Source organism: Vanacampus margaritifer, chromosome 15 (genome assembly GCF_051991255.1).
Source record: "Vanacampus margaritifer isolate UIUO_Vmar chromosome 15, RoL_Vmar_1.0, whole genome shotgun sequence".
Taxonomy (NCBI): domain Eukaryota; kingdom Metazoa; phylum Chordata; class Actinopteri; order Syngnathiformes; family Syngnathidae; genus Vanacampus; species Vanacampus margaritifer.
Window position 1 is genome coordinate 3,998,233 of NC_135446.1, and position 24,426 is coordinate 4,022,658.

Consider the following 24,426-nt stretch of genomic DNA (forward strand, 5'->3'; position numbering starts at 1 on the left):
CCCAAGTGCTTACTCATGTGTACTTCAATTTTGTTTTTTAACTCTAGCTGTGAATTTACGCTAAAGCCATAAAACTGACGTGACCAATTGGACATGTTGCTAGTATCATAAGATTTTTACGATAGCCTATGCGGAATGTAAAGAAGGTACATCACCATGCACGCTATCTTCGACATTTCAGCTTGGAGATGGCAGTACTTACATTTCTGTGGTGTTGCAAATTTAAAAAATGCACAAAGTGGCCTGTGTGTGTAAAAGAGGCTCCAAGTATGTTGTAGCTGTGTCAGTTGCAGCGCTGAATGGAATGCAGTCAGCTCTTGAGGTTATGGTCAATTGCATATTTGGAAGGGTTGGAGCGAGGTGTGAGGCCTTGAAGTGATGAGATGGGGGATTTATGAGCAAGACTTACTGACAACACCCAAGGCCCCGCAGCTTGCCTGCACCTAGTGCTACCATTTGCCAGTCTTTCTTTCATTCTTACTCCATTACTTGACTTGCTTTCAAATATTGGAGAATGCTATTTATGCAATGCAGTCCTCTTTAAAATGCCAAACCAACAAAAACACTCGACTTTCCAGATGTTGCCCTTCCTAAATAGAAATTCTTTCAAAGATCAGAGTTGCCAAAATATGAACAGCATGCATAAGTTCCATAACCAAATTAACCCTTGTGAAACTCTTGCGTACTACTTTGCAGTACATAATATATACTGTAAAATACATTACCTTAAGCAACATTAGTGGGGTTTCCATCCACCCACTTTTATTAGAATTTTCAAGAAATGCGAAAATAAAACTGAATGGAAACGCGAGAAATTTAAAAAAAGGGCCCAAAATTCTCAAAAACGTTTTTACGCTTAGAGGGGGTGAATTTGAAGCTTATCGAAGAAAGGAAAATGCGAATTTTGGCAAGACCGGACACACGTTGCATGTTTTGATCGGATATTACATCACACGTACGTTTGTAGTCCCAAAGCAATGTCGGACAATAAAGTAAGGTATGTTTGGGGAGACGACGAAATAGAAATCTTTTTGGAATTAATTACAGAAACGAATATGAATGCAATTTTAGATAGTAAACAGCAAGGAAACGCTACGTTTAATCAAGAATTACAAAAGAAAACTTTTTTTCTTAATGCTTTATTGAACAACGTGCACTGTCAACAACAAACATCACAAAAATCACATTAAAGAAGTGCAAGTTCAAACTAACAAAATTAATATACAACAAATAGGCAGCTTGAAATAAACAAAACCTTCCATCCCTATTTCTACAAGATTAGCGGTCAACAAAGACACCAAAGTCAGTATACGCACTGAGCAAAGCTTTTGCACTTCTCATTTTCATCAGTTTTAAAGATTTGACGTGATTGTGAATTATTTCAAGATGACAGAAAAAAGGGCCTTTGTCTTTCTCCATTTGGAGCCATGAATTAAATATTTAGCCAATAATAGTAAGTCGTTCAGCATCATTCCACATACATCCTTATCTTCAGGAATAAGACCAAACACTGACAATTTGAATGGCAGCAGTTCAATTTTAAAATCACATGCAAGGACTAAATCTATTCCTCCTAGTTTTTTAAACAAACCCCTGGGGAGACAATACCAAATGCTATGACTACAAAAGAAAACTCATACGACGTCATCGCACGGCACAGTCTCTTTCTGGTCTTCTTCTTTTAAATTATTGGTGGATCACATCTCTATTGTCCATGCCACCACCTACAGCGGCGGAGTGAGTCCCCTCTCAATATTTGCAAAAGAAGAACAGATGGAAACGGGCATAAGTCGCATGTCCGTTTTGCGCATTTTTACAAAATTGTTTAAAAATTTCAAAACGTTTGGATGAAAACCTGAATATTGTAAACTTCAGACTTGTGCAATGGAACTAAGATATGTTTGGGCTCTCCAAAATCATCCCAAACAAAAAAAACAACAACAATGAGCTAATTGTGTGACATGACAACCATTTGGTATTTGTAAGTCTTGGCTGGTGTTGACTCCTTTTCTTTCTTCTTTCGCTCATGCGCTATTTCTTTTCTTTTCTTTTTTTTTAAGTTTACAAGCCACTGGAAGAGACAAATGGGCGTGAAGGTGACCTTGCAGGTTTGCTTTGCACTCCAGGTGGTTTCTGCTCACCCTGTCAACACAATCTTACGCTTCAGCCTCGACACAATCCTTGTGCGTATGTAAAGAGAGTTGTGACAAAGTGGCTGCTTTTGCCTTTTACAAAACCTTCAATAATTTCCTTTATATCTTTGAGCTTGACTACAAATACAACAACAATAAAGATACAAATGTAGCCAAATTTGGATCCTTCATATTTATTGTAGTCGCATTTGTGATTTTGTGACCAAAATAAATTATTTCAAAGGTTTTTCCACCATTAATGTGACCTACGCCTGTACAACTCAACTGAAATATTGTTTAAAACTTTTTTGAAAATTGAAGTCAAAATGCACCTTGTGAACACACCCTCTTATAACTTGCATGTGGCTGTACTCAGAAGTAACCAATCCTGGTGAATTAAATGAGTGTCATAACTAAAAAAGATGTCAGTTGTTTATATACGCCAGTCTAAATAAAGCTGTCGAACCCCTCAATCATCAGTCCCCGCCCACCTGACCTATGACTCCTCATAGAGTCAACATTGGCTGGTGGGTCGCGCACTGGAATCGAGTGTGTGCTTGACCCCCCAACACATGCAATTCAACTGCAAACTGTGGCTGTTGGTACTGGTGGCATTACACTCAAACGGCCTTGGCTGATGATTTGACATTTATCATTCAAATCAAAGTGGCATAATCTGCACCTATCAGCAAATTGCTCAATCTCTTGTATTTACTGAGCCCCTCGCAGATCTTCCGTCACCCAGCAAATGCTTCTTTCAAGAGGTGTAAGCGATGCTGTCCGTGGGAATGATGGGAAAAGCCTCGTGTTGACAACGCGCAAACAAACACAAAAGCTTTTTCATTATAGGTCGTGTCGACAGCTCAAACAAATGAAAGCAGAAGAAGGAATGGGGGAGAAAGACCAACATGACATGGTGCTAATCAAGCCGCCTCCTTAAAAAAAAAAATACTTGAGCCTTTTGTTGCTCTCTGCAAGAGAGTTCTTTCTCAAAGCTTAAATCTGATAACAGGTTTGAGTGTTTTCAGAAGTGAACCTCTTTGCTATTTGCTGAGATCAAATGGGGTTTGCCATGCCTGCTGAGCCACGTTAAAGAAGAAGATATTATTGCCAAAACACAACCAAAAATATCATCCTCTTGTTCCGACAGGTTAACTCTTATTTGCCAAATTGGGATGAGTGGCCTGACTCCATCTTCATTGACAGTAGATTACTTCATTTACAGATCAACTAAATAGTGATTAGGCCGGTGATTCTCATCTTTTCCACTTCCAAACCTCTTCAAATATAACCAACATTAACTGTATTTGAACAAATTTGTTCAAATGTATTGCATATGAGTTGAATTTAAAAAATGCCCCGAAATACATGCTTGATAACAAAGATTACATGCATGTTCTTAAAAAATGAAATACAGCAGAAACTACACTTTACACATGTAGGCTACTGAATATTTTGTACATCAGTGATTTTGACAATTATTGATCGTTCAGATTCTATTTCTGGATGACTAAAATTACACATTGATGTGATGTTGTTTAGCAGTAAAGTTAATTACATTTCACAATAACCATGAAATAAATTGATGATGCCAATTGTATGTCAGTTAGTTGCCGATGAATCTTGTCCAATCTCAAGACATCGGTCACTTAAGTGTTGCCATTCTAAATTGAAATGGTAAACTATTAAAACATTTGGAAAAAGCCCATGAAAAAAAAGAAGAAACAATGACATTTATTAGACTTTGCAGTCTGGATTCGATTTGCTTAAAAAAATAAAATAGCAAAGACATGAATGATATCAGCAGAGCATATATCAGAGCAGAAACATAACGGCTGTTTGAGAAGCCAATAAGTCAGTCAAGCTCCGTGAAAGAAACTGCTGAGAATACAAAAGTAATCCGTCACAGATTTTGCGTATCTTGTATGTGTTTGAGGGCCCACCCAGAAGAGCAGTGCCAGCCATTTTCTTATTTCCTAAACTTTTCTGCGTCTTACTGTGGCGCTGAGAAAGTTCCACATTCTCCACATGAGAAAATGGAGCCAACTTCCTGAAGAAGAAGAAGAAAAAAAGTTTTCCACCAAGGGTGCCAGCAGCCGCCTTGTGGTGGCCCCATCGGCATCTCGTGTCATGTCTCCAGAGTGTTTGTGAAACATAAACAAGGTCCGGCTCCACAGCGCTCCTTCCTAAATGGTGCGCTCCTTTTGTAGACATTTGCATGCTCCTTGTTTGTTCAAATTCAATAAATAGCCTTTTGAAGCCACGCGCTATTTTCCGCCTTGGAGCGTAATGTATTTTACGGCAACATGTGTGCCACGCTCAGAGGGGAAAATACAAGCGATGTATGCTTCTCATCTGGTATGTGTATGCAGGCTTTGAAGGAGACTCTCGGGGTTTCAAAGGCTTTCAATGAGCATGAGGCGCAAATATAGGAATATTTGAAGCTTGAAGGTACAGATGGGAAGGAGAAGAAAAGGAAGAACCAAGGAAGGAAGGAGGAGGAGGAAGCCTGCCGAGGCTGTCTGAATTACTATCATTATTGTAATGACTCTGTAATGTTTTCTTTCCTGGCATAGTAATTGTTAGCAAGCCTGCCGTTCACTCGTGCAGGTGGACAAATTGCTGCAGAGGATTATTTTCCATGATGGAGAGGGAAACATACCATAATCGTTGCCATCGTTGAGGTGGAAAACAATCAAGACTTAAATTCGTTGCTTGTTCTCAGACAACAATTGTGTTGTAGGCCTACTTAACTCAACAAGTAGGCATTCAAAATTGGGAATAAAATCCATATTCCTTTGACCAAAGTATTGAAAGGAAGAATTCAAAATGCAATAGTCGTTCAGCGCCATTTAGACAAAAATAAAGTAAAAATAATAGTAAATAATGTTGATCCTTGACTGTCCGGGGTAGCTTTCGACGTATGCCATAAAGCAGTCGGCACATTTGTAGTTTTTTGTGTGGCAGTGTTCCTACCATCCTCCTCAAACTTGCTTAGTGCCAATAAAAATGATACGACCCCCTCAAGCCATGGCAAAGGTATCATTCAACTAGATTTAAGACGATGTTTCGCCAGAAGAGTTATGACAATATTTTCTTAAGGTTGAAAAGTTCTTAATTGCTACTTTAAAATGACACATGTTCTTTAATTGCAAGGGAAAATAAAATGTTCAACTAAGACTAAATCTTCATATATGTACAGTGACGTCAACAAAAACAAACCACCTGGCCATCTGGAAAATAAGAAAGAAATAAGACAAGAAAAGTAGAAATCCCCATTCGTGTTTAAAAAAAATGTTGGTTAGAACTTCAGTAAGACTAAGAATTCAATAAGCAATTTCTAATGCATCGTTATTTTTCACTAACCCTTACTAAGGTTGTTGTGGTTTAGAATTTGTACTATATCATAGAAACCCTGACCGATTAATCAGCCAATATTAGCGCCTTTAAAATCAACATATCAGCCGATTTTTTTTTACAAATAAAAACATAAGGCATATATAATGATATTTAAATACCCCCCCCAAAAAACAAAACAAAACAATATATATATATATATATATATATATATATATATATATATATATATATATATATATATATATACACTCTACCCTACTGTATCATACTGACAACTTCCTCTTATATTTTGCACCTTTCATTAGTTGACATCATGTAGGATGAAAATGTGAATGTCCGTTATTTTCCATGTTTAAACAAAGAATGCCAAAGAATTCCTTCGTTTGTCTTTACAGCTAATGAATGGCATATGAGTGAATGGACTGGACACCTTTTTGAAAGTTTCAAATAAATAACCCACATGAAGCTACCACCCACGAGCACCTGTGGCAAACTGTCCATGACTTTTAAAAGCATCCAGATGTTCCTTTGTGTAAGTCTACGCATGCCGTGCAATGGGACATGATGGACAATGAATGCAAATGAGCCTGCTGATGGTTATTAGGGTGCAAACGTGGATTTATGCAATGTAAGCTGATACACAAGCCGGAATTGGTGGACAAAAAGCAGCAGCAAAACTTCCTGGCTGCTGCTTAACAGAACCTCTCATCACCTCCTTTCATACATTTCCCACAATGCCTTTCAAAGAGAAAATGCCCGGACTTGTTGCTCTCAGCAGTTTTCGAGGGAGGAGGAGAAAATGGCAATCGTCCCGCAAGACAAAACCATTCCATCAGATTTATGGCCGCAGCTGCTCACTAAGGACTCATGAAAAAAACTTTTTCTTTTTTTTTCCCAACAGGGAAAAACTCTGCATATATATATATATATATACATATATATATATATATTTTTATTTTTTTATTTTTATGTATTTGTTCATTTTTCATTTTTATAGTAAATGACTTACTGAAGGGTTGATCACGGACACATCAGTTCATTAATATGGAGCAAAGTTATTAGCCTACATCTGTCCAATAGTCATTCAGCAACTCTCTTATGAAATAGGCCATCAGAATTTTTTTAGGATTCCAGCAGCATTTAAAGATTTTTGCTAGCTTGTGAAATGATTAAGTCAGCATGAATCAAAACAACGTGACAAGAGCTGTGGACGATGCAAAACCACTCCATAGGCCTTCGATCTGGCACACATATGAGGCAATATTTGTGTCAACTCTTCAACTTGACTGGACCTGATGCATGATAAGCACTCATTGTTGCATTGTTGACAAAAACTTTCAAGTAGTTCTTCCCTAAGTGCTTGGTTGACTTGGTCAAAGGTCCGAACTGGCACGTGTGAATCAAAAGCAGAGAATTCCACATCTTTGAACGAGTGGCAATTACCAGCATGAAAGCAGTGCAACATATGCGGCGCACACACAAACGCACACGCCAGCCATCATACAGCTACACACCCGATTGGAATCACCTTGGAGTGATCACATGACAAGCAGGAAACGGTAAAGAATAGTGGCGGTATCTTGAAAATTGTTTTCAAAGCTTTGTTAATACAAAGATGCAATTAAAACAATGTAAAAATACAGCCTTCAACATTTGGAAATCTATAGACAGACAAGTTCTGCATTTACAGGTAAGATTCTGGCTTTAAAAAAAACTATATGAAAAGAGTTGATAACATTTGGTATTCTTAGTATATTTTAAATGTTTTAGGCAGATATTGCAATTTAACTCCTATTGTGGTAGATAGGCTCTCTCTAGTGGTGTATTAAAGAATCACTGAATTAAATGTTCAAACTGTGCTACAATTAGGCCTACGTAAACGTTTTTTTTTTATCCATTACAGTCCATTTGTAAAATACAGTTCAGCTGTTTTTAACTTTTAAGACATTTGCATTTAATGTTTTCAAACTATTTGTTTTCAAATATTTATTTGGATACATCCATCTTCTTAGCTAACGTTAAAAGTAGCTTATAATAATATTTAATATTTTTAGGGGCTCACACTTAAGCTCCAAGTCTTGATTTTAATCCATCATGACATTTAAAAAAGAAAAAAAAGAAAAAGAAAAAAAGGTTCTCTCTATTCACATGGATTTGATTATCCCATTGTTTTTTGTGGGGCATCATGTGTTCTAGTGACAAGTCTTGCTGCCTATTATCTCGTATTACAAGTTCACCAGCCTCATCAAACTACTACATCCATGTGAAACCGCAAACCCCGACTCTGTGTTAATGTGCAAATTCAAAAAGGCTTGAACGTGACCTACGACAAGTTTCCGTCCTTTGTCTGCCCATGAGCAAACGTGCAGTTTCCGTCAGTGGTTAGTAAAAAACAAAAAAGAAGAAAGAAAAGAAATGTGTCATGTGTCTTCACTGCGAGGGTGATGAGAGAAACAGAATCGGGTTTATTAATGCTGATATGGACAATTTGAGCCGATGGGAGAGTTTTCCTCTCAAACGGCAGGAAAACTGACATTTTGGAATTTTTATTAACATGTTTATCAGACCCAAATGCATGCAGTTCACATTCATAAACAGTACATAATTAACATAACATACTTTTGTGAGGTTTGAGGTTAGTCACATAAATGTAAAAACTAAAAGTGGATTGGAAGAAGCATTAGGGCGACCTCCAGTGGTCAAAACATATTTGACTGGGCTGCCAAATAGATTTGGGGGCAAATAGACTTTAAATGGCTCAATTTGTTCAAGGTCACCCTGACTGCTCCATAAATCAACCCTGTGGTCTTGCAGCCACGGGAGAGCAGGCCCCCTTCTTCAAACACTGCACCACTATGCTGCCTCATCTCTCATCAACTGTGCAGGTATCCCTTTTGGTTGGCGTTCAGGACAAATCGGGCCGATTGCTTGGACACTAATCTGGACTTGCAAACACAGGAGACGGCGCCAGGGTTCGAGCTTGAGTAACTCACCTCCGGGCAAGCTGTGGCTCCTCCCCTCGGTGAGCAGGAAGTCCCAGCGGCTGCCAGTTTGGGCCACACAAAATGGGGCAGCGGCAAAGGCAAATGTTTCTGATGTCCTTGGAATTAGAGGAAGGTGACATTTTCATTTTTTTTTAAGTCTCCAGATCTCTAAGCGGCTATTTTTTGCCATGTTTAGTTCATTTTAACACCTATGAAGCATTAAGGGAAGCTTTAATACAGAGATTAAACTGTGCCTATTAGCCTTTCACACAGTACACAGCAAAATGTGGATATTTCCAGTTTGCCTGTGTGGGCTTTCACACAGCAGCCAGATAATGACATGACAAGGTGTGACATGCACACAATATTTGTCAGACTGACAATTTCTTTGAGCACATTATTAAAGGAGTTACACTTACTCCTTTCACACAGCCTGGCATTTTCCACCTTTTTTTATGCAGCCGTTTTGTATAAACTACACCTACCAAAAATGGTGAGACAGAGTTTAACCAGAGCCCGAACAGGAGGTGTGTGAATTTAACAGCTGAAACTCACTTCTCCCGTCTTGTATTTGTGTTAGGCAATATCACGTTTCACTGGATTCTGTAAAAAGGCGGATGGGGGTGGTCGTGTTGTCCATATAGATTTCACAATTTTTCAGGATCTCTAAATGAAATGTTGCTACTGTTCTTGTACCTCCAAGGTAGTCTACCACATTGTCAGTGCAGTTTACATGGAGCAAGACCAGCAGATATAGGCTAAATCTGGAATGGGAACAAAAGTAAAAGAGGCTTCATTAAATCCAGCTGCGAGACCTTGATTTATTTTATATCCAAGATGGCAGTTTCCCATGAGACCCTTGTCTTTATTTCGGTTAATTTTCTTGAATAAAGACTCATAGTTTCACTGCCGATCTTGCACGAACCGTGTTTATAAAAAAGGTTTTGCACCACATGATGTCATATGGTTCCATGGTGTAATGGTTAGCACTCTGGACTCTGAATCCAGCGATCCGAGTTCAAATCTCGGTGGAACCTAAATCTTTTCCTCTCTCATTTGAACGTGTTAATTTTGGTTTGTGTGGTCTCCTTGTGGTAAAGTTTGGCAATATTCTACTGATATATATATATATATATATATATATATATATATATATATATATATATATATATATATATATATATAATGTAGTATGACAATAATACATTCACATAGCTTCATTGTGTCAAAAAAAAAAATGCTCTTGGGGACTTCCTAATGAGCCAAAAAAGTGTCTGCTCTTACCTCTGGACATTGTCCGGCAGCAGTTGTTATGCTAATCACATCGCCTCTAATTAATGCCATGCATAAATTTATTAGCAAAGGAAATGAAGATTTAAATGCTAGCATACGTTCATTACATTCGTAGGAGGCACCTACTGCTATTTCTGCGATTAAAGTTCCCATAGTGGAACAACTACCAGCACCGAAGTGATTTGGAGTTTGACAGGTCACGTCAGCCCCACAACCTCCGTCAAACTTGACAGCCAGACGGCATGTCACTATTTTCCACCATTAACATGAAATGATTATTTAAAGCAACAAAAACCACCAGTGTTTTCCTATCGTTTAGTGGTCATTTATTGGGAGAATTCATGGGAAACTCGGCTTTTTTGTGCTTGCGTGTGTGTTGCCAAATAATGACGCCATATTGACCGCCATCTTGTGGCAATTCCTTAGTACTACAAGATAGGGGTGATATCGCCTTAGCGAGAGCGTATTTTATTGACAATTCAGAGTTTACATCACCATTCAAAATAGCGATTAACTCGGCGAAATGAAGCTCTGCGCTAGTTGAAAAGCATTGGACTTCGGATGGTTGTACTTGGTTGTAATTTGATTTGTGAGGATTAGTTTGATTTCAAAATGTGATTTAAGTTTGTTTTTACCGTGCAAATTTGCATTACAGAAAATGTCAGAAATACCCAGATGTTCGTAATTGTCAATTGCTTTTGCCTGTGAATTAGCATTTAAACTAGGCAGATTGTTATAATAGTCAAACGACATTTAGTCACATTTTGAAATCAAAATAATACTCACAAATCAAATTGCAATGATCCGATGTCCAGTCATTGCTTTTCAATTAGCGTAGAGCGTCCTTTCACCGAGTACGACCTCCAGACGGTTGTGACGGAATTGTCCATATGAATTGAATAGGTGGATAATAATAACGGCCTGTTCTATTTATTTTTCTTCACTAGAAATAGTTCTTAATTTTGTATAATTTTAATCCAGGACTATCTAAATACCTTCAATAAAATCTTTATCCTGTGAATCATTATGTTCATCACTACTGGCACACATTTGCATTGTCATTCTATTTCCTCACAGTGAAATTGTTTCCGAAATGGCACACAAATGCCGATAAAACATTCTCCACCAACTTTACACGTCTCCTTAATTAATCCTCAACTGGCACTCATAATTACCTCATTTGCATGCCCGGCCCTCCCATGGTGCGCCCCACACAGATCTCCCCTGCTGCGGAAGTTAATTGTCGGGTTCGACGGCTGATTTGGGGCATGCAAATCAAATCCGCCCACGGAGAATTAGCGCTGTGAATTCTAATGATCTCAAACCCCCTCACCCCCCACACCCATTAAGTGTTGCCTGTGAGCACTCTAATGAATTAGATCACTTTACTTAATTGTTACAGTTGCCAATACCAAATGTAAACGCCTGAGCTTTTCTTTTACCGTTTTACATAATTTTATGCCATCTCTATAATGGCAAGGGAACTTATTTCAGATACTTTAGTTATCCACCTGTGGAAATACAGTGCCAAAAGAAAAATAATTCAAACATTTCCCATAATTGCCCCCGTGAAGCGGAGACACCTTACAAACAAAAGGCAAGTAGGGTGTCCTTACAGATAACAAATTAACGCGATGAATTCATTAGTGTCGTTGACGTACGGCAACATTCGGTGATGCCGGCACATCTAGATCACAATAGTGCTGCCTGCTTAAATAAGTGGACTAATGAATGTTTCCTCTGTGGCACTTTGTATTACAGCACCTGATCGATGTTCAAGCAACACTCAGTGAGACATGCAGAGTCAATTATGTGTATCAGTAAAAAGAAGGCCAGTAATTTGCTCGCCAACTTCGAATTGAAGCAGAATGCTTGGAGGGAGCTTATGGTCCAAAAGTACTCTAGAGGTTAGAGCAGGAACTACAATTTGGTCGTTTTGTTTAGATGGGCAAACTATCTAGGATTTGTGTATTTTATTTACAAAAAATAAATTAGGTAAAACATGAAGAAAAAAAATAATTAATAAAGGTAACATTAGTTTCACAGTAAAATTATTCTCATTTTGTCATTTTATAGCCAAATTCAAATATTACATGAGTGCCCATTTTTTTTAATTATATAGTATAACCATTTATTTAATAAAATTCTTATAAATGTCCTTTTATTTTACATATATAATTATTACTATATAACACAAAATGTTTTAAAAAAATGTTATTCTCTTGTTTTTTTTATCATATATATTTTTAGAGTATGCGCGGGGGGGGGGGGGGGGGGGGTTGTTTACCCAAAAACATTTATATTCGGTTAACATTTTCACTAACCAAGTAGCCAATTATCTAAAGATATAATACACTTATAAAGCCAATTCAAGAGGTACAGTCAATGCAAAAAATATTACAGGAGTCCTAATAATGTACATGTGAGTGAGCTGAATTAAAGAACATTTTATCTGAAAGAGAAACATTCTAAAATTCCTGTTAATGGCCTTCTTTTTTTTTTTTTTTTTTAGAGCTCAGTATTGTTCATTCGATTTGACATCATCATTGCTCTCCTTTTTTTTTAAAAAACAAATAAATTAAAAAAAAATTAATAAATGTTTTTTTTCTTTTCTGTTAATGGTCTTTAAAAGCACAGGTAAACAAATAAAGAATGACAGAATGGAACAAATTATACAGTTATACTTATAACCCCCCCCCCCCCCCCCCAAAAAAAATATATTTAATTGTGAACAAAGCTGCAAACAAAACAATGCATAATGCATCTGAAGTTTGGGGTGCCCGAGTTAAACAAATGTTTAATGGTGAGCATTTGATATGTCTGCAATTCCAGTAGTAAATCTGTTTGTGAGAATGAGAAGAATGATTCTCCGTCTGTTCTTTTTTCCGGAAGCTTGTTGTCATCTTCCTTCTAAGCTCCCTTAAATTAAACCTAATAATTTTTGCCTGGTGTGTGTGTGTTTTTTTAAATCAGAGCACAATTCTTAGTCTTAGTCCGGCAAGTGACATTGTGATTAAGATGCGGAGGATGTCGTCTTTGAGATAGAAGAAGAGAATGAGGATCATGGAGAGGGATTATGAGGCTAATTCCCCTAAAATCTTTTTTCAGCCACTCATTAGTCCTTGCGGAAGGATACGGGATTCTTTACAGAGTGAATGTCCAATAGAAGATGTCGCCAATGACTTTTTAAGGCAAGATTCGAACAAGCGCGTTAATGGAGAAGTCTGACGTGCTTCATTTGAAACTTAACTGGGATATTAAAGACTTTGATTTTTTTTTTTACTTTTATTCACATTATTGTTTTTTTCCACACTGATTTGAGTTGTGTTTACATGAAATTAGGGAAGGACAGTAGAACACTGCAATTAAAAAACAAAAAAAACACTAGTGTCTCTTCTGATATTTGTCTTCCAAAATCAAATTGATCCCTTTATATAGAATTAATGTCCATAATGTGACAACAAATGCTTCTTGTTCCAAGAACAAGTCCCATTCTGACAATCCCTTTTGAAGAGGACATAATTGAGCAAAAAAAAAACAAAAAACGTTGTATGCAATACTAAAGATTTGCATAATACCGACTCCTGTTCTCATAATCCCTGTGGGCGAATTTGGCGTCCCCCTTGCTGTGCGGGATGCGACCAAAGGGAGCGTGGTCGTTGAAACACGTATCGAAGACCTCATCCACGATTTTTTCTGCCTCCTGGCGGCTGATTTTCCTCACGGCCAGAATGGAGCGCAGGGCGCGGTCCCGGACACACTCCTGGCCGAGCAGACGGAACGGTTTTAGAAAGGGAAGAGGTCCCAGGGTGTGGATTTAAAATCAAAAGGTACCTGATGATGACTCTTCATGCCAAAGTGGAACCTGGCCACCTCGTTGGAGAAGGAGCAATCGCCACTGAGGTTCGCGGCACGGATCTGGTACAATGATACACATGACAACATTTAGTCTGTTCAATGCATTGATAATCAATCCATCCATCCATTTTCTTAACGGCTTATTCCAAACAAGGGTCGTGGTGGGTGCTGGAGCCTATCCCAGCTGACTATGGGTAGTAGCTGGGGTACACCCTGAACTGGTTGCCAGCCAACCTACATTGACGATGCCTATACACATTTATGTTCTATAAAAGAATGTGTGCATTGATATTACCGATGAAACATAAGTAATGTAAATGCATTGTAAGCTGGATATGTTGATGAAGATTTAATTGCTTGTATATATATATATATATATATATATATATATATATATATATATATATATATATATATATATATATATATATATATATATATATATATATATATATATATTCTTTTTTATTTTATTTTATTTTTTTAAGTTTAGTAGTAATTAATTATATTTAAAAACACATTTTAATTAATTTTAAAAATGTAACAAACTGAATTTCATTTGATGTTTAATTTCATTTTATGAAAACAAAAATTTAATTGATTACATTATTATTTAATTTATTTATAAAACAAAAATTAAATATATGCATTATGATTTTGTATCTTTGCTACAGATTTGGTATTTATCTTAAAGTACAGTATGTAGGAGTTAGTGCCATCAAGTGGTGAAGTAATAGAATGCAACAATTTTGAAGCACGTGCACGACGGTGCCTCAGACAGATTATCAGTACCAATTATTAACACGCGTTTCTTGAGGCAGACAAGAAGACATCCAGTGTTTGTAGCAGAAGCAGCCAGAATGTCACTGAAGGGAAAAGTCGCGGTGGTGACGGGAGCTGCAGCAGGAATCAGCAAAGCTTTCGGTCACGTTGGCGCAGCACGTCTGCGACACGGGCTCCGTGGAAAAGCTGTAGTTTTTCCAACTTTTCCTTATTTAACTTTTTACTTTTTTAAATTATGAGCCACTTGCTCAATCTGTCCGTGACTCCTACGCGAGTTACAGCACACGTCGGGGGTGAACGGAGCCTAATCGAACAATCTAACAAGATCAAAGGAACGACATGGCTTTGGCTTTGTTGTCATAAGTCAGAGACGCGGGCCCTCCGTTCAACAGGCGACACACCACCCCCCGACCTGCTGGAGGAGATTCGACGAGCAGGCCGGGGAATACGCCGCCGGAGAAGAGGACAACGAGGTGGAGCACGCCAAAGGCTCCGGAGGAGAGGATGCAGACCAGCGCTGCCGTCCTTGCTGCTCGGCAACGTGAGGTCCTTAAAGAGCAAGCTGGATGAGCTGAGGAGCCTCACCTCAGCCTGCCGCGAGCACCGTGACGCCTGCGCCATGGTGTTCACGGAGACATGGCTCCACAGCGACATCCCAGACTCTTTGTGTGAGATCGAGGGATTCTCACTCATTCGTGCCGACAGGACTGAGGCGTCGGGAACAAGCAGAGGTGGGGGCGTCTGCATTTACATTAACAACAACTGGTGTCGGAATTACGCGGTGCGGCAGATCACCTGCACCCCCGACGTGGAGCTTCTCTGCCTAAGTCTGAGGCCGGGCTACCTGCCGAGGGAGTTTGTAAACATTTTCCTCTGCGCCGTGTACGTTCCGCCCAGCGGGAACGCCGCCAGCGCCGCCGCCTTCATCTCCGACTGCGTTCAACAACAACTGAGACGGTGCACGGAGGCCCCGGTTTTCATCTTAGGGGACCTCAACCACTGCAAATTGGAGCTGTCTCTCCCCGGTTTTCATCAGTATGTAAAATGTGGAACAAGGGGAGACAGAGTCCTGGACAAATGCTTTGGGAACGTGAAGAACGCATATGTGAGTAGAGCCCCCCCCCCCCCTCTCCAACTCTGACCACAACACAATTCACCTCATCCCCACCTACAAAACAGCTCTCAAACGCAGCAAACCACAAAGAAAGACTGTTAAAATCTGGTCTCATGACAGCATTGAGACCCTTAAAGGATGTTTCCTAGGCACAGAGTGGAATACCTTTGATGGGCTGGATATGGATACTGCTGCTGTGACTGTAACTGACTATATTAAATTCTGTGTGGACATCATACCAACAAAGGAAATAACTGTTTACCCCAACAACAAACCATACATTACTAAGGAGGTTAAAGACTGTATTAACCGCAAAAAAAGGGCATTTAAGAACCAGGACAGAGCCCAGCTCAAACTGGTTCAAAAAGAACTCAAACACATGCAAGCAAAAAGGAAGCACAAAGAGACTATAGAAAAACACTTTGCTGCTAACAACTCTAAGAAAATGTGGGACACCATGAGGAGGATCACCAACTTGACTCCTGCTCAAAAAGGTCTCAGCACTCTAAATGACCTCCAGAAGGCAAGGGAGCTGAATGACTTTTATTTAAGATTCGAAACCCAGGACTTCTCCTCTGAATGTGGGGAGGTCCTGAGGTACATTTCAGTGAATGAGCAGGACTCAAGGCTGGTCATTCATCCCCATGATGTCCAATCTGCTTTTAGGTCTGTCTGCACAAAGAAGGCCTCAGGACCAGATGGGATATCTGCCCTTCTACTAAAATCCTGTGCAGAGGAGCTCACAGCGGCATGGCAGCCCATCTTCCAGAGATCTGTGGACTCACACTCCATTCCCAGTCTCTGGAAAAAATCAGTAATCACCCCGGTTCCTAAAAAACAATGTCCTGTGGTCAATAATGACTTCAGGCCTGTGGCTCTAATTTCCATTGTTATGAAGTGTTTCGAGAGGCTGATGGTGACTCGGCTCAGGGGGGAGGTGGATGCACACTTAGACTCCCTTCAGTTTGCCTACAAGCGGGGTCGCGTCACTGACGATGCTATCAACAGCATCACACATCTGGTCAGCAAACATCTGGACGTCCCTAAAGCTTATGCACGTGTGTTGTTCGTTGACTGGTACGGCAACCTGACTGTGCAGTCAAGGTCACAGATTGCCGGTCTGGTGCGGACTGCCATGAAGATCATGGGGGTCGGGAATCATCCTTCCCTACAGATGCTTTATGAGCAGCCGTCACCAGACTGGCACAGAAAATTGTTACTGACCCGACTCACATTCTGCATCATGAGTTCCAGCTACTGCCTTCCGGCAGGAGATTCAGGGCCCCCAGAACCAGGCTGAACCGCTACAAGAACTCATTCCTGCCGACATCCATCAAATTAACCGACATTAACTAAGTGGTGCAATATATATATATAGGAGTGTGTGTGTATTATTTATTTTAATTCTCTCTCTCTATTCTGTTGTTTTTCTCACTGTAAACTACTGCTGCACTTCTTATTTAATTTTGATTTTATCTCTTTCTACTCTGTTGTTTTTTCCTTACTGTAAACTGCAGCTGGACGGAGTCCAGGAAAAAGTTCCCCACGGGGAAAATAAAAGTATATCGTATCGTATCGTATCGTATCGTATCGTATCGTATCGTATCGTATCGTATCGTATCGTATCGTAAAGCCTTCAGCGAGATTCTCTTCAGGAATGGAGCGAAGGTGGTCCTGCTGGATGTGACACACGCAGACGCGGGAAGGACTTTGATGGAAGCGCTCAACAAGGAGGACGGACAAGAGCGAGCGCTTTTCCTCAGCTGCGACGTTCAATCGGAAGAGCAGCTGAAAGCTGCCTTCAAGACCACCGCCAACACGTTTGGAGGAATCGACATCCTGTGTAACAACGCCGGCATCCTGAACGAAGACGACTGGCAGCTGATGGTGGCCATCAACCTCGTGGCCGTTATCAAGGGGACGTACGCTGCCCTGGAGCACATGAGCAAGTTGAACGGCGGTCGAGGAGGCGTCGTCGTCACCACGGCGTCCATGGCGGGCATCAAACCGCTCCTGAGCTGCCCGGTCTACAGCGCCACCAAAAGCGCCGTGATCGGCTTCTCCAGAGCCATGGCGAGCACCTCCAGCGTGGTGGGCTTCGGCATTCGCTTTAATGCCCTTTGCCCAGCGTTGGTCCAAACGGAGCTGCTTGCCAGTTTAAGCGCCAAATTGGGACAATTCACCATCCTGGAGGAGGCCACCCGACAACTCATGGACAAGCACGGTGTGTTAAGTGCGTCGGAGGTGGCCGAGTGTCTTCTGGAGCTGGTGACGGACGAGAGCAAGAACGGAGAAGCCTTGATGGTGTCGCCCAAAGGGAAGATGTACGCCGCCTTCCCGTCCATCCAAATGGATCTCAAATAGTCTTTTCTTGTCTGCCTTGCCTTTTTTGGAATGTATCATTGAGTACGATACTGTACATGTTGAATGGATGTTGATTAAATATCAAGACTAAAGAAGAAAAAAAAAAAGTACCAATTATTATTTGGAGTGAGTGAGTCGAGCAGGCGTGGCTAGAAAGAACTAGCTGGAGCAGCTAGCAGGAGAAGTTATCAAAAGCTAGCAGAGCGAAGCAGAGGTAGACAAGCAGCGGGATCGCGAATCACGGGACTCACGAGTTGCAACTACCACCAGAAGCTAACAACGTTTGCAATGTTCTTCTCCCTCTATCTGTTGCAGAAAGATGGCGGCAAAACATGTTGGCCTCGTGTCAGGTGTGCCGGGCCCGTGACCTATGTAATAAAGTTTGTGATTGTTAGACCTACGATTTTTTTTTTTAAGTACGTTGTTGTGATAGAACTTTTTTTTGCAAGTTATTGAAATCAATAATGGGTTTTGAAAATGAATGATTAGGTCACCACTAGATGGAGCTAAACAACACACACTGTCCCTCTAATAATATTTTTTTGTAATAGATAAATATAAATTTTTTTAAAAAGTGCATGAGCTGAATTTGTTGGTGAGGATTGTGCTATTTTTTATGATTATTTTGTCATTTCATAATTACAAAATTAGTGCCCTGCGATTGGCTTGCAACCAGTTCAGGGTGTACCCCGCCTACTGCCTGAAGCCAGCTGGAATAGGCTCCAGCACCCCCGCGACCCTTGTGAGGGATAAGAGGTTATGGAAATGGATGAATTCCACAATTACTCTATAAAGGTTTTTACAAATGCAAGTAAAAAGTGCATTTAACTCTTTCACTGCCACTGACGTTAAAAGACGTCATCCAATTATTATTATTATTTTTTTAAACGGGTGCAGGCAAGCCTTCCGCAGCTGTGGTGAAAGTTTCAAGCAGGTCTATTGAGCCTAATGACTATTTTTGGCCCCTAGAGGGCAGCGATGACTCTCTTTTGACAAGATTGGGTGGGCGTCAGTAGAAGACGTGAGGCGGGGCTAGAGTGTTGAGGGGACAATGGCTGAAGAAGCCATAATGGCGGCCGCTTGCAAGCAGCTCACGGTCGAGCCGTTTTTTTTCAAAGACATCGACCAACGATAAAGAGCACATTGATGAAGACGATGATCATCATCGATGATGATGATGGTGACTCCGAAGTTGGAAGCGCTGACGCGGCGACTATGACGACGTTATAAAGGTTCACGGGCGAGCGATGCTGACACCGGAAAACACGGAGCACAACGCTCAGGCGGACGTTCAATCGGACGACGAAGAGTGCCCCGAGTCCAATGCATATTCATCGGAGGAGTGTGTACAGTCTGCTACTTGCTATTTATTCCCCGGAAAAAAAGGCCGTCAAGAAAGTGTAACGTCTGCACGCGAAACGGACAAAGCGAAAGTGAAACTAATCTGTTGTGCGAATCCTGGTCCCTCTCCTTGCACGCAGGAGAGCGTTATAAAAAGAAAAACTGTATTTGAAACATCCACATAATTGTAAGTAGTACCACAGTTGCACACATTTGTAAATAGTTTGCGAAATTGTTTTGTCAAATTGTTACACTGCTGAATGGAAATAAACGTATTTTGCAAACTAAAAACACTTTTTCATTGTTGGTGAAAGCGTTTTACAGAAGTAAAGCACTATTTAGGTGTTTGTGGCATCATTCATGGACAAAAATAAGTGTACAATTCACTAGAGTGCATGAAATAACATCGTTTCACAAAAAGCTCTTTTTCTCCGCTTTTTGTTTCAAAACAGAGAATTTCGGTGAAAGTAACCATTTCTATTGTTAATTACTGAAGAACGGAATAAGGTAGAAACAAACTTTTTTTTCTGATGAAAGATGAGAGTCCAATCTTCTATTTGGTAGTATGTGTGTTTCCATAGTCCAAACACAACATTTTCTGTGGACCTTGAAAGATCAGTCAAAATGCTTAAATCGGCTGGCACTGGCGACAACCCGTTTCTGAAAACGTCTGGCAGTGAAAGAGTTAATGATTTTTTTTTTTTTGATAAAAAAAATATTTCATGAATGATATTACATTTTATTTTATTTGCGTAGACTAAATTTGATATTTACAAATCTTCTTTACTAATTAATTTTATTATATGTTGGGCTGCTAATCTAATACATCTGTATTCGGGGTGCCACAACAACGCTCACCTCTGAACAGGCCAAATGTCTGAAGTTGTTGAACCAGTCTACGTGGGCCCGACAGTGGTCAAAGGCGTGGATAAGCTCGTGCGTGACCACTCGGTTCATGTGTGACTGCTGGTGGATGTTGTTCTGACACAAGACAACCTGCAAAGGGTTCAGAAGAAACATTGCTTGTTTTTGTATGAAATTACTAATAAAACCAGTAAGTGTTCTCACTTGGGATGTCGCTGCGTCAAACCCGCCATTGACCATCCCGTCGCAATCTTCGCAGGCAAAATGGCGGTCTTGGTACACTTGACTAGATCAAACAGAGAATATATTTCACATTGACAAATGAAAGAAAAGTATTACACTATAATTCACCATGTCATTATACTTGGGCTGAATGATTTTGAAAATGTATCTTTCTTCCCCTCAATATTTCCATTGTGATTTACTGATTATTTAAACACACTCACACACACAAAAAAACATGTACTACAATAAACAATATCAGATTTATCCTATATGAATATTTTGGTTTTATAGGTTAGGCATACACTTTTTTTCCCCGGCTTACACTAAAATAAAGGCAAATGAATTAATATGGAAGACAATTGACCAACTTCAACTAGACTTACAGGCTTTTAAACATTCACTATAATAACTTCACAAAATTCAACCAGGCAAATGTGGCGTAAACACAAGTCAGTAAGTCATACATCACATTACAACAATGAGGCATACAAATCGGTGGATTTATTATAAAACATGTGCAGCGCATTTCTTAAAACACTGAAACTGAATGGATGGATGGATCTATCTAGGGATGTCCCGGTCACACCTTTTTGTACCAGAGTCACCTCATTTTGAGGTAGATTCCGAGTCCCGATCCGATACCTCGGCATTTTATTAAGGACATTTTATTAAGGACATTTTATTAAGGACATTTTATTTTTATTTTTAAACAAAACTACTCCAGCTATTATTAACCAGTATATACATTTTTCACAAGAGCTTTTTTTTTTTTCAGAAACTACTGTAGTCATTATAAAGCATGCTACTTAACACAAATTGATGGGCTAACCTAATGTTTTACTTTAGGAAGAAAAAATACAGTATATATATGTGTGTGTGTGTGTGTGTGTGTGTGTGTGAAACACGCCAACTTTAAAGAGCAAGCAAGCAAAATGTATTTAATCTTACCATATCATGAATTTGGGGCTGGACTCGCACCAGTCTAGACTGCCGGGCCCCGCTAGGACGACCCATCGGATTCACGCTAGGCTAGGCTAGGCTAGGCACCGGGCTCCTTTCGAAGAGCGTCCCGACTCCAGAGTTGCCGGCGCAGACACCACAGCTGCCGGGTAGAGCTGTGCGATACTTAAGATTTTGGTATTGATCCAAGTAAATACTGGTGCCAATATCGCCGATATCAATACCGTTACCAAGTACTTTTAGGTTAGTAAAATATTATGGTATTTTAAAGCATTTGTTCTATTAAATAACTTTCTTGTTAAGTTCTTAAACATGCCATAAATAATATTAAGGGAAAAATACTAGGGATGTTATTTAAATTTGCAATGTAGTAGTACTCTTCATATTTTCAGTCCCTGTCACTCTTCTGCACTCAAAGAAACGTCAGAAACCGAAGTTCCTCTAGTCTAGTCACATTACATCAACGATACTTACATATTGTGCTACACTAATACCTAGCTCAACTAGTAGTTGGAAAAGCTCAAACGAAGCATAATATGACTCATTGTCATATTATGTCATTCACTGTAAAAATTATTATTTGTTACCGCCAGTGCCGCCCACCGCTGTCATTGACAGGCCGGCACATTTGCGTGTGCTACAAAGGGATTGTGCGAGGGACCCATGAGAAACCAAAATAAATGTAAAAATAGATACTAGCGCTCTGGTATCAATCCAATACTGATACTCACTTTAGTATCGATTCTATCGAAACTTGGATCAATCTGCACAGACCTATTGCCGGGCTCCCTTCGAAGGGCGTCCAGACTCCAGAGTCGCCGACGCAGGCACCGCAGCTGGATTCGCAGGCAGGAAACGAAGCGTGCCCGCAGCCGGAGCCGCCGGGGTGGCACGAAGCAGGGGATACTTGGCTGCAATGAAGTGCAGCTGTGCAGCAGGGAAGCAACGCATCTACTATATATCCTTTGCGAAGTTTGCGCCACACGAAATGCTCACATTGCACACAGTGCAAGTCGCACCATCTCTGCTTTCCACATTAAAGATGATAATAACTTATGATCATCTACTTCCAAATACCTTGGCATCATTTCCCCGTTTAGCCCCGCTGCTTGATGGCATTAATAGTGTCACTGTAGTAAAGTGAGGTCATGCCGCACGCATTGTGTGGAAAAATGAAGTGTAACTCTGTGCCACCCCAACTCCAGATTTAATAAAAAGTTATATATAAAAAAACTCATATTTATCCGAGTCCTGATCAGAAGACAACGTCCGATTCTGATCGAGTCAGCAACCACGTGATCGGGCCTGATTTCCGATCACGTGATCAGATCGGGACACTCCTAAACCTATCCACATACGATATGAAAAAAATGTATTACATTAAATATAAAAATTAAAGCCTACCGGCTGCCCAAAATGAAGCTTTTTTTTTTTTTTTACATTACATCCTTTGCTATTTAAAAAAGTGAATATTGATATTTTGCCGTTACCGGCAAATCACCACTTAGCGCTATTTTTTCATGAATCACGCAAGGACTACAAGTACAAATTCTGCGCCAGTGAATATTTACTTGCGGAGTAACTGCCTTAACCATTAAGTCACAAGACTTAATGGTTAAAGGCGGTTACTTCACAAGCATGTGGTCACGGGATCAAATCCTGCTCTCTACATTTTTGTGTTTTTAGTATTTTTTTACTGCCATTTCTTAACAACAACCTATATGCTCTGAGGATTATGGTTAGGATAAGGCTGGCAATGCCACTAACAGCCTATGCTCTGACGGTTATGGTTAGGGTTAGAGTTAGTCAGGTTTATTGTTTAAAATAATGTAATGCCAATAACAGCTTCTGCTCTGACTGAAAACTTTGTAAAAATACACAGAACAGGGTGAAGATAGGCTGGAAACCCGCCCACATGACTTGGTCTGGGGACTGACCAATGAGAGAGCCGTTTACGCAAAATAACGCTAGCAGGAGAGTTGCCGGTTACGGCAAAATATCCCCTGTCTAATAAATACATTGTGATTTCGATTTGAATTTGATTAATTGTTCAGCCCTATATTATAACACAGTCAATCGTATTATGTTTCTCGTTTTTTACTTAATTTACAAAATATTACTCTAAAAGCGACTCTATATTACTTGGCATTCACTTCTTACGATTCTTTGTTTTTCTTCTTGTTTTGATTGTATGTGAATTTCATTGAATCCCCCCTCAATGCTGCGCTTTGTTATTGTTTGTACTACTAAACGTTTCAGAAAATGGATAGATGGATGGATATATACGTGTATGTATGAAGGCAATTTACCATCCAGAGTTCTTCATGGCACGGAGTAGGAATTTGGCATATGGACCTAAAAGAAGCACACAAGATCTTAAGTAGATAAATTATAGTTTTATATATACATACATATTATGTATGACAGCAGCCTAGGTTGCTAGCAACAGCTTCTACATGACATGGTCATTAATAGCAAAACTGTATGTTACCAAAACGTTTTAGTTGTACCCTATGAGACGTTTCTAAATAAAGTAACGATAGCGTTACTCACTGGTTTCCACGGCAAAGTGTAACATGAGCTGACACTTGCGGTGGAGTAAGAAACGGCTAGCATTTACGACGGTTATCTTCTTCTTCCCCGAATTCCTCTCCGGGAATAAATCGTATCCGTAGTCTTCTTCTGGTTTCGTCTGGCCCATTGTTGAAATGAAGTCGGCACCGTTGGATATTTGAGAAGTTCTCCCACTGATAGTTCTCCCGGCTAGCCAGCATTAGCTAGCAGGAGAGGTCATTGCTGGGTTGAGGTCACGTGACAGCGTCGGTTCAAAGGTAAAACAAAAAAAAAATACAACAAGAATATTAATAATAATGAGATTTGAGGTTAATGATGGATTCAAAATGTATAAATCTAATCCATTGATAAAACATAACATATATAGATAAATAAATAATTTTGCTGTTTGAGGACTACAAACATCGTCTATTGTACGACACTTCAGCGTCGTGTCTCGAGACGTGTTAACAAGGGCTTGCTGACAAGCAAAAACATTTACTTCCATCTTTAGCAACAATTACCATTTATAGAAGTAAATTAATACATCCCAAAGTTAAATGTTTGGATTTCTTGTCAAACGCTGGGAAGAATT

At 39.9% G+C, this 24,426-nt stretch overlaps 2 protein-coding genes and 1 non-coding gene across 3 annotated transcripts; 2 read left to right on the forward strand and 1 right to left on the reverse strand.

Annotated features, from left to right (window-relative positions):
* Positions 1 to 9,441: 9,441 nt before the first annotated feature.
* trnaq-cug (transfer RNA glutamine (anticodon CUG)) lies at positions 9,442 to 9,513 on the forward strand. Its single transcript has one exon. It is a non-coding gene; the product is annotated as a tRNA-Gln (tRNA).
* Positions 9,514 to 13,208: 3,695 nt separating this feature from the next.
* Positions 13,209 to 24,095, reverse strand: atp23 (ATP23 metallopeptidase and ATP synthase assembly factor homolog). The gene is made up of 6 exons (XM_077545180.1): positions 23,832 to 24,095; positions 23,588 to 23,633; positions 20,298 to 20,379; positions 20,088 to 20,225; positions 13,604 to 13,687; positions 13,209 to 13,532 (listed from the first exon to the last, which is right to left on the reverse strand). The coding sequence occupies exons 1-6, from the start codon at positions 23,977 to 23,979 to the stop codon at positions 13,329 to 13,331; spliced, it is 702 nt and encodes a 233-aa protein (XP_077401306.1). The 5' UTR covers positions 23,980 to 24,095; the 3' UTR covers positions 13,209 to 13,328.
* On the forward strand, positions 14,461 to 17,945 carry LOC144035464 (15-hydroxyprostaglandin dehydrogenase [NAD(+)]-like). Its single transcript, XM_077545181.1, has 2 exons — positions 14,461 to 14,556; positions 17,169 to 17,945. Exons 1-2 carry the CDS (start codon positions 14,488 to 14,490, stop codon positions 17,886 to 17,888), a joined length of 789 nt encoding a protein of 262 aa, XP_077401307.1. The 5' UTR covers positions 14,461 to 14,487; the 3' UTR covers positions 17,889 to 17,945.
* Positions 24,096 to 24,426: the final 331 nt, after the last annotated feature.